Source organism: Canis lupus, chromosome 9 (assembly GCF_003254725.2).
Source record: "Canis lupus dingo isolate Sandy chromosome 9, ASM325472v2, whole genome shotgun sequence".
NCBI classification, from domain to species: domain Eukaryota; kingdom Metazoa; phylum Chordata; class Mammalia; order Carnivora; family Canidae; genus Canis; species Canis lupus.
Window position 1 is genome coordinate 13,542,064 of NC_064251.1, and position 10,490 is coordinate 13,552,553.

Below are 10,490 nucleotides of genomic sequence, written 5' to 3' on the forward strand. Positions count from 1 at the left end.
AGCAGGAGGTGGCAACGGCACCTGCTTGGGAAAGCAATTTCCTGTCAACCAAAGCAGAAATCGCTTAAAATGTTGAAGCGGTTGAGAAAACGCACACTCAGCATCTGTCTAACGTCTTTAGTTTGAAAACTAAAACTAAAAGGTCATGTCTTTTTTTTTTTGTTTTTTTGTTTTTTATGTTTTTTATCCAGTTTGTGGAGACACCGAATGAAACGAGTGTTAGACAGTCTTAGAAGTTAAAGCATGCTTCAGGTTCACCACCGTCCCGAGGGACTGGTTAGTCAATGCAGTCTACTTAGATTTCTGTTTAATATATATTTTAAAGGAAATAACTTTTTTTTTAAATTTTTATTTATTTATGATAGTTACACACACACAGAGAGAGAGAGAGGCGCAGAGACACAGGCAGAGGGAGAAGCAGGCTCCATGCACCGGGAGCCTGACGTGGGATTCGATCCCGGGTCTCCAGGATCGCGCCCTGGGCCAAAGGCAGGCGCCAAACCGCTGCGCCACCCAGGGATCCCTTAAAGGAAATAACTTAAGAAACTTAAATTGGTCTAACATTGTGGGATTTCAAACATTTGAACATGTCGGTTGCATCCCCGAGTATAAAAACCTTTTCACTTCTCATTTAGACTAAGACAAACACTTGTGAAAATTGGCGCAAAAGGAGTTGTACACTAACAAAAAAGTTTCAACTTCTTCACTCTTAATTATCTATTCCGTACAAAAAAAAAAAGCATGAGCGAGTTATTTGTGGGACTTGTTGGTTTTGAAGGAAACCTGTAAGATTTTGTCCCCCAGGCGGTAGCCGTTCAGACTTGCTATGGCCATGGCGGCTTCTTCATAGTTTGTCATGGTCACAAAGCCAAAGCCTTTGCACTTGTTGGTGTTGAAGTCGCGAATCACTTTGACATTGGTGACTGCCCCAAAGGGGCCAAACATCTGCCAGAGGATCCCCTCATCGGCGTCCTGCCCGAGGTTGTAGATGAAGATGCACCAGCCCGAAGACGCGTTGCCTGGGACATTGACACCAGAAAGCCCACTCATGTGATCTACACCCATAGGGGAGAACCTGAATCTCTGTGCCTGGTGATGAACAGGGCCTCCGAACCGTCTGGCAGGCGAGTGGTACAGCTGGGAGAGCAGTGCCACGTTTTTGTTGTGGTTGGGGTTGGCTGCAAACTTCACTGTAATGGGCTCAGAGGAACCTGGGGGTTTATGACCATTGAAACTGGTAATTGCCTCTTCTGCCTCCGACCGTTTGTCAAACCGGATAAACGCAACCCCTCTGGACAAACCTGTGGTCTGATCCACAAGGACCCGGGAGTTGATGATTCGCCCGAACCGAGAGAACGTATCCTCCACGTCCTTCTGGGTCATGGTCCGCGGGAGCCCACTGATGTACAGGTTGGCATCTTTGATGACTTCTGAGCTCGGGCGAGCATACGACACCTTAATGGTTTTTGACTGGAGCCGCAGGCCATTCAGCGTGTTGATTGCTCTCTCTGCGTCCTTGGCAGTCACGTAGTTCAGGAAACCATAGCCCAGGCTGTGCCCTGCTACTTTATCCCGAATGAGTTTTGCAGATTCAACTTCACCAATACTGCTGAACAGACTCCGTAACTCATCCTGGGTCATGTTCTGAGGGACGTAGTTGACAATTAAATTCGTTCTCCCGATATCATCCCTGCAGTCTTCGGCCATGTGGTCTTCATAACCATTAGACATTGTATTTTTTAAAAATCTGGACGCGGGCGGGCGGGCCCGGGGCTGCTCCGGGGCGGGCGGGCGGCGGCGGCTCCTCCTCAGCACGCACGACCCGCTCCCTCTAATTGAATTTAGAAGAAATATTAAAATTATTCTTTTGGTGATCCTTCCTAGATGTATTAAATAAAATATCAGAAGTCACAATTGATGAAGCTGAAGACTTAACATGCGAGAGTTGTTACGCACAAAATTCTGTTGCTGGAGGTTATTTTATTTTTTTCTGAAATGTACTAAGAAATTTCTCCCTTTACATAATTTATGGTCACTCTGCTGTTTCAATGTGCTAGAAAATTTCTCAGGATCTTGACAGTGTTTTGGAATATAGTATATTATCTTAGTGTTGGGCTATGTATATAATGAACACTCACTGTGTATTGTATTGATGGTGGAGGGTTTTATGAGCTGAATTCTCTCTTATGGGCAAAGGAAGGGATAGGCTTTTAACTTACATATGCCTTTAAGGAAATAACAGTGGGGAAACACACCTTTTTCCCACCTCCATGGCAGTATATAGTTTTGCTAACCTTATATCTATGCCCAAAGGCCTAATGAGAAGATGACTTTTTTTTTAAGATTTTATTTATTTATTTGACAGAGAGAGAGAGAGAGAGAGAGAGAGCGCACAAGCAGGGGGAGCGGCAGGCAGAGGGAGAGGGAGAAGTAGGCTCCTCATAGAATAGGGAGCCTGATGTGGGACTTGATCCCAGGACCAGGACCCCAGGACCATGATCCGAGCTGAAGGCAGACGCTGAATCAACTGAGCCATCCCAGCACCCCGAGAAAATGACTTTAATCTAAGGTGGTACTGCTGGGGTAGCTGGGGTACTGCTGTCCACAGACTCCATGGACCACATCATGGTTCCAGAGTTCCATGGACTCCAAAGAGCCTTGTGGATGGAAATCATGAAGCATGAATAGCAACTATGAGCAAGGGATTCTTCTCCTTTCCATCCAAGGACAATCAGATGGGGCAAACACAAGCGTGGAGAGAGGCGGGGAGGTAACGTTTTGAATCCTGATACATAATGAGGACTCTAGTTGACTGCAGAGTGTCTATGCTTTTGGAACAGGGGGTCGTGATTAGGAGCCAGGAAACTCTCACCCTTCAGCGTCCCCAAAGTGGCATGTTCTATATTAAAGAGTATTGTGGCATGTTTTCCTAAACATCTATTTGGGGGAAGAAATATATGAGCACTGGTTAGACCTTAGCACACACGAGTTGTACCATTTAAGGTAGATTTCCTTTTCCGTCTATGGACAAGAATCTCTCCCCTTTTCTGTTATTGCTCAAAGTTAGAGAAATTTATTTTATTTTGCAAAACATTATGCCAAAGAAACAAATGAGTGTTTTGCTAAATCTTTCTGAGCTTAGTAGAAGGGTGTCTAAGTACTTAATCCAACTTCTATTGAATGATTGGCTTCGGCCAGAACTGTTAATTTGCAAACTCTTAAGAAAGGGGAAAGTTTACATTTTTCCAGCTGCCAAACTTTGGGCTTGATGGTGAATCATCAGGACAGACTTTGTCGGCCAAGTGTGAGAGTTGCTCTGGGGCCACTGGTTTATTTCGATGCCTGGCCAGAGCTCAGAAACATGTGCTTGGTGACCGGCCTCTAGGGCTTGTGTGACTTCCCCTAGAAAACATCTTCACATGTCATCCCCTGTATAGGATCATCACGGATGGCTGACTGAGGGGATGGGTTAGGACCACTGACCAGAGAGGACCTGCCATGTTGTCCTTCTGCATCTGTTGCAGTGGTGTCTGTAAAGGCGACACCTCCCTCGCTTGAAAGCTTTGGACTACTGAGCAGCTCTGAGCAGTTGCTGGAAGAATTTTCTCCTTGTTAGAGTTTTCTCTGCCCCTAGAATACTGAGCAGAAAGGAAGGAAAAAAAAAGAAAGATAAGCCCTTCTTTCAAAATACGTTTGAGTCAACCCATCAAAGAGAAAGCCTAAGATTTGTCAACCAATACAGAAGGGCATTATTGTATTTGGGAATTAGGAAAAGGCTCCATATGAAGTTATTTGGAAATTAATCATCAGTTGGCTCATCCCAGACGTGGAGCACATCGGAATTTACCTCCTGGTGTTTGGAAGCTGGCAGCCTGGTTTGTTATATAACATGAAACGCAGGGCCTGCCAGCCGGGCCTCCATGTGCCCCGGGGGAGTTGTGAGCCTTTATAACTCTTCCTTGAGTCAGCCAGACCTGCCAGATAGATTCCAGGGGCCTGGGGTATGTTCGGCACAGACCTTAGGCTTCACTGTTTAACAGATGACACGTCTGCCTTTGGGATTTTGTTCTTCGTAACTGCCATGAACACTAGAGAGAAGTAAGTGTGGGACGTGCAATGGACTTCCTCTTTTTTAAAAATTTTGAAATTGTGTTAAAATACACATAACAAAATATGCTACTTTATTTTTAAACGTACAGTTCAGTGGTATTAAGTACATTTATGTTGTACTACTATTGCTACCATCCATCCAGAAAAGTCTTTTCATCTTGCCAAACTATAATTCTTTTTTTTTTTTTTTTTTTTTTGAGAGAGAGAGAGAGAGAGGAGGACAGACAGAGGGAGAGGGAGAGAGAGAATCCTAAGCAGGCTCCACATGGAGTCTGACTTGGCTCGATCTCATGACCCTGAGATCATGACTTGAGCTGAAATCAAGAGTTGGAAGCTCAACCAACTGAGCCACCCAAGCGCCCTGCCAAACTACAATTCTGTACCCATTAAACACTAGCTCTCCATTCCCCCTCTTCCCAGACCCCAGCAACCACCATCCTTTCTGTTTCCATGAATTTGACTATTCTAAGTACCTTATGTAAGTAGGGTCCTACAGTATGGGTCCTTTGTGACTGGCTTAGTTCACTTAGCATGACGTCTTCAAGGTTCATCCACGTTGTAGCACACGTCAGAGTACCCTTCCTTTTTCAGACCAAATATTAGTCCATCGTATGCATATTTACTGCATTTTGTTTATCCAGGCATCTGTTGATGGGTGGATGGAAATCTTTTAGCTATTGTGAATGATGTTGCTGTGAACACGGGCTTGTACAGGTATCACTTTGAGTCCCTGCTTTCCACTCTTTTGGATATGTTCCCAGAAATGGAATTGTTGGATCAGATGTAATGGACTACTTAAAAAAGAAAGAAAGAGAGAGAGAGAGAGAGAGAGAGAAAGAAAAAGAAAGAAAGAAAGAAAGAAAGAAAGAAAGAAAGAAAGAAAGAAAGAAAGAAAGAAAGAAAGAAAGAATAATGACCATGTGTGACTCCCCTAAGAGGACAGGACCTGACTCCTCTATTTCCTTCTCCCCTCACCTGTAGCTCATGTGCCTTGGTGGTCAGAGGCTTGGTGGGGAAAGCTGGGATTGTCCTAGGCTGAGATCACCGGCATAGACCTTCTCGGTTTGACCCTATATCTGACTACCCCTCTAAAGCACCGAGGGATTAACAAAGTAAATTTAAGTCCTACAAATGACTCTTCCTGCCTCCTTTTCTTCTTTCGAAAAACCATAGTTTTAGTGTCTGTGCATTTGCTTTAGTCTAACCTCCAGTAAATCAATGACGCTGCACACTGGCTGTGCTTTGGATTCAGCTGGTTGTCACTGACAACTACATCCTACCTCCAGAGATCCTGATTCCATTGGTTTGAGGCCTGGCCTGGGCATGGGATCTTGGAAAGCCTGCAGGCGAGTCTACTGTACGCCCAGGGAAATGACTGAATATAAATGAATGTTTTCTTCACCACTCTCTTGATGTCTGCTTTTTGATTATTTCTTTAGAAAACATTCACATATTTGTAAACCTCGGCCTAGACTTTAAAGACTTGTAATTGACTTTTTTGTTTTTTTAAATTAATGAGGCTGCATGATGTAATTTTGAAACCAAGAATGAGGAGACCTGGATCATGCTCCTGTGTGTGTGTCATTATCTAACCAGGGATGATGAATTATTTCACTTGTCAGGATCACAGCCTGTGTGTGTGTGTGTGTGTGTGTGTGTGTGTGTGTGTGTGTGTTTTACTTTATTTTTTTATTTTTTAAAGATTTAATTTATTTATTCATGAGAGAGAGAGGGAGAGGCAGAGGAAAAAGCAAGTTTCCTGAAGAGCAGGGAGCCTGATGCAGAACTCAATCCCAGAACTCTGGGATCATGACCTGAGCTGAAGGCAGACACTTAGCCGCTTAGCCACTTAGCCACCCAGGTGCCCTTGTGTGTGTGTATGTGTGTGTGTGTTTTAATATTGTCTTCAGAATTAGAGTATGTATTGGCAAGCCTGTTGTTAAAGAATGAGATTGATTATTTAAAAAAAAAAAAAAAAAAACTCCCTTCCAGCTCTAACGTGCTCTGAATGAACAGGTGCGATTGATGCTTGTAGTTCCATAAGTGTGAACTATGTCATATTCTAGAAATAATGAGTAAGAGGATAAAGAACCTCCCCACAGGGTCCTGCTGGGAGTTCTGGTGCCCTAGAAGCAGCCTTCAGGGCAGTTCTGATCAGTTAATAGAAGGGTACCAAATAAAGATCTCACAGGATATGTAGTTAATAAGAAAGCAGGAATGTGGTGCCAGGGAGATTGTGAGAGACTGTTGGGGACTTTTTAAGTGATGGAGAGGACATAGCAGGACTCTCTGCTCCAATGGAACAGAGTGCCGGAGGCTCCTGTCTCCATGAAAATTGTCACCTCCACGCCACCATCTGCCTGTTGCCATAAGCTGCTAAATCATATTTCTTCTTGGGAATTCTTTTGAAATCTATTCTCTATAAAGTTTATATATTTCTCTCCTCCTCTGAGCCTATTCAAGGGATACGAATAGCTCAGGTTTATTTGTTTTTTTTCCCCCTCTCCAGATTAACACAGCTAATGCAGTTGAGTTATGGTGCCAGGAGCTATTAGTGTAGAAAAGCAGCAAACGCAGTTCTGTTCTGGACACCTCCAGGCATGGAATTTTACTTCCATGGTGACTTCTGAGGCCCATGGGAAAGTAAGAGGAGGAGGCCTCTTGGGGAGGGGGGGAGCTGGCTCTCTGGAACCGCCCCATAGCGTGTGGCCATCAGGATGACGCAGAGAGGCGTGTGAATACAGCCGGCTGCTACAGCTGGTGCACTTGACTTTGGGCAGCATGTTCCCAGGAACCCGTAGGACACTGAGGACCGTGAGTGATGTAACCCAGACCTGCCAGATGTGGGAGCCAGCGTGAGTCACGCTGGACGATTCATTAAAAAACGTTTTCTGGGTCATCTGGGTGAGGAGCACTGGCTTCTTTCCCTGCCATCTGGGGTTGGAGGCACAAGTCCACACACCAGGAGTCCCTAAATCCACTAACATCTGTCTAAAATTACAGCCTGGTTCTCCGAGCTGACACGGTGTAGAGCCCAGACTCTCAGATGGTCCCTGGCTTATAATTTGTTAAAGGATGTCATCACTTTGGGCAGCAGAGGGTGGGGGGAATCACTTAATAAAAACATACATGTGAGGTTTCTGTACATTCTACTGAGATCAGAAGTGGGATGGGATGTTGTGAAAACACAAAAATCTGTGGGCACTGTGGCCGATGAAATGCCAGGAAGCATCTTTTTTGTTAGACGTGTGCAAGATGCCTCATGGTGAACACCAAATGTGTTTCTAAAATAATTTCTAAATAATTTCTAAAAATAAAAGAAAGCTGGCTTTTAAAAAATCCCGTATGGATATATAACATACAACTAGAAAAGTGCATGCATGCATCATTGGCTAAAATTTCACCATAGTGAGTGAGTTGAATAGTGGCCCCCGGAAAAGAGCTATCCCCAGGAACCTGTGAATATGATCTTATTTGGAAGGAGGTCTTGGAGATATAAATAAGTAAGAGATGTCGAGGGTGCCTGGGTGGCTCAGTTGGTTAAGTGTCTGCCTTTGGTTCAGGTCGTAATCTTGGGGTCCTGGGATCGAGCCCTGCATCAGGCTCCCTGCTCAGTGGGAAGTCTGCTTCTGCTTCTGCTCCTTCCCCTGCTCGTGGTCTCTCTCTCTCAAATAAAGTCTTAAAAAAAATCTTGATGAGATCATCCTGGATTCCGAAGGTGGGCCCTCAATCCAATGGCTAGTGTCCTTATAAGAGACAGAAGAGGGGCGCCTGGGTGCTCAGTGGTTGAGTGTCTGCCTTTGGCTCAGGTCATGATCCCAGGATCCTGGGATCGAGTCCTACTTTAGGCTCCCCGCAGGGAGCCTGCTTCTCCCTCTGCCTATGTCTCTGCCTCTCTCTGTGTGTCTCTCATGAAGAAATAAATAAAATCTTAAAAAAAAAAGGTGGGGGAGAGAGAGAGAGACAGAAGAGAAGCCACAGACATGGAGGGAAAGGCCACATGCAGACAGAGGCAGAGAAGGGGAAGAATCAGCCATAAGGAACAGCTGGAGCCACCAGTACCTGGAAGAGGCAAGAAGTAGATTGTCCCCTTGAGCCAGGGGGAGCCTGGCCCTGCTGACACCTTGATTTCTGACTTTGGGCTTCCAGAATCGGGCGAGAACAAATTTCTATTATGTTAAGCAATCGAGTTTGTAGTAATTTAATATGGAAATTAAAGTAATAACCAACACACAGATCAAGAAACAGAATGTTACCAACACCCCAGAAACTCACCTCAAGCCATATTCTTGTCTATACATCACCTCGGGGATAACCACTTTCCTGACTTCTAACATCATAGATAGTTTTTATGTTCTTGCAACTTAATTAAATGGAATCATATAATCTTCTGTGTCAACTTTCTTTGATTCAACACTGTATTTGTGTCTATATTGTTGTGTATGTGATTTTTTTTCCTGTATAATGTTCCATGAATAGAAATATGCTATCATTTACTTATTCTTCTTCTTTTAGGGCCATTTGACTAGCTTCCTGTTTGGGGCTGTTATGGATAGTGCTATTATGGATTCTGTTATGTGTTTTTTGGTGAAGACATGCACACATTTTTGTTGGTTATAGTCTCAAGAGTTGAATTGTTGGGTCATAGGCTATTTATGTGTTCAGCTTTAGTAGATGCTGCCAAACAGTTTTTGAATTTATTTTTAAAAGATTTGATCCTATTTGGAATTCTTTTGTTCAGTGGAGACTCCTACAGTGAATTCAATAACAGTTCTTTAATGTGGATATTGTGTAAGAACCAAGTATTGGACATAGGATTTTCCAGGAGCAAAGTCCCCCTCCTTAGATAGGAACCATGCATTTGCAATGAAGAGTACTCCAGGTCTCAAGAACCCATTACCAGTCTGGGCAAGTGTTAGAGCACCCCACTTTCTGGGAGTCCAAGAGACTGGACTACTGACTGAATTTTAAATAAACTTAACCCATCACTGAAAAGTTGAATGGTATAGCAGCCATATACTCCATCATGAATCTCAGAAATATATTTGCCATCTTATAAGAGCTCCGGTTTTAACTCCCCTTTCCAGCATTCAAGTCTGTGTACTGTAACTTAGGAAGCCACCAATGATATGAAGCACAAGTAAATCTGTAAATTAAATAAAGGATAAGTAGTTTCTGGTAGTGATAAAAGCTGGGAAGACAGTAAAGTGAGGTGACATGATGGAGTGGGGAGGGAGTGTTCCCAAGCTTTTTTGGTCTGGGAACCCTTTTTTCATCTTGGGAAATGTTGACTTTTTGTGTGTGGGGGTAAGATTTTATTTATTTATTTGAGAGAAAGAAAGAGATCAAGAGGGAGGGGCAGAAGGAGAGAGAACCTGAACTAGATACCACACTGGGTGCAGAGCCCAATGTGGGGCTTGATCCCATGACTCCAAGATCATGACCCAAGCTGAAACCAAGAGTTGGATTCTCAACTGATCAAACTACCCAGGTGCCCTGGGACATGTTGCTTTTGATATACAACTATAGTTTTGTGAATTCCAGTCTTTTCTTTTTGGTTTGCTATTAGTTTTACTAGTCCTAAGTATATTAAAAATAACTATCTTTAGCCTCTGCTATTTAAACCACTACAATGCTGATTCTTCTAGTGACCAATAGCAAGGCTTTCATCTGAACGGTTAGACTCAGAGTTGGTGGCCATTATCAGATGAGTTAATAACTATAGCAAATGTTAGTGCCCTGGCTATATTCCTTCATCCTCACCACTGCTATGCACACTGGCCTAACTTTTGACTTCCAGTAACTGCATTTCTTTGCTTGAGGATTTTTCTGACCTATAGGTCACCTTGCTGCACATGAACTATGCTTCCTGGAAGCAGTCCAACCAATGACTGAAAAAAACTGGTGTATAAATACCCTAGCCCCCTCACCTGCCAGGCAACGTGAGTCTAAAGGGTGTGCCTACATGGGTTCTGCAGGTTTCACAAGTGGGATTAAGCTCAGTTGGCCGGACTGGTAATCAGCCTGAAACATGCCTGTTTCTCCTTCCCTGTATCACTTCCCCATTTCCTTCACCTCCCAAATAAATGGCTTGCATTTGAGTTCTTTTCTCAGTGTCTGCTTCTTAGGGTGACTACATGAAGCATGAGCCAATGTCAGAATCAAATCTGTGATCTTGAATTCCACTCCCAGTGATCTACTTGGACAACTAGCTAGCTGGTCATGTCATTGAGCTGGTCAAGACAAATGAAAAAAGGCAAAACAATCTATGACATATATCAACAGAGTTCTTGCAGCATGAGGGGAAAATCTACTCAGCTCTAGAATGAGGAGCACATTCTCATTGGCTTGACCAGTGAATTTGGCAATAGTACATCACA

The 10,490-nt window shown here is 43.8% G+C and overlaps 1 protein-coding gene across 1 annotated transcript; it reads right to left on the reverse strand.

The window, feature by feature from the left end:
• Positions 1 to 688: 688 nt before the first annotated feature.
• LOC112653006 (ELAV-like protein 1) lies at positions 689 to 1,798 on the reverse strand. Its single transcript, XM_035720652.2, has one exon. The coding sequence runs from the start codon at positions 1,729 to 1,731 to the stop codon at positions 751 to 753; it is 981 nt and encodes a 326-aa protein (XP_035576545.1). The 5' UTR covers positions 1,732 to 1,798; the 3' UTR covers positions 689 to 750.
• Positions 1,799 to 10,490: the final 8,692 nt, after the last annotated feature.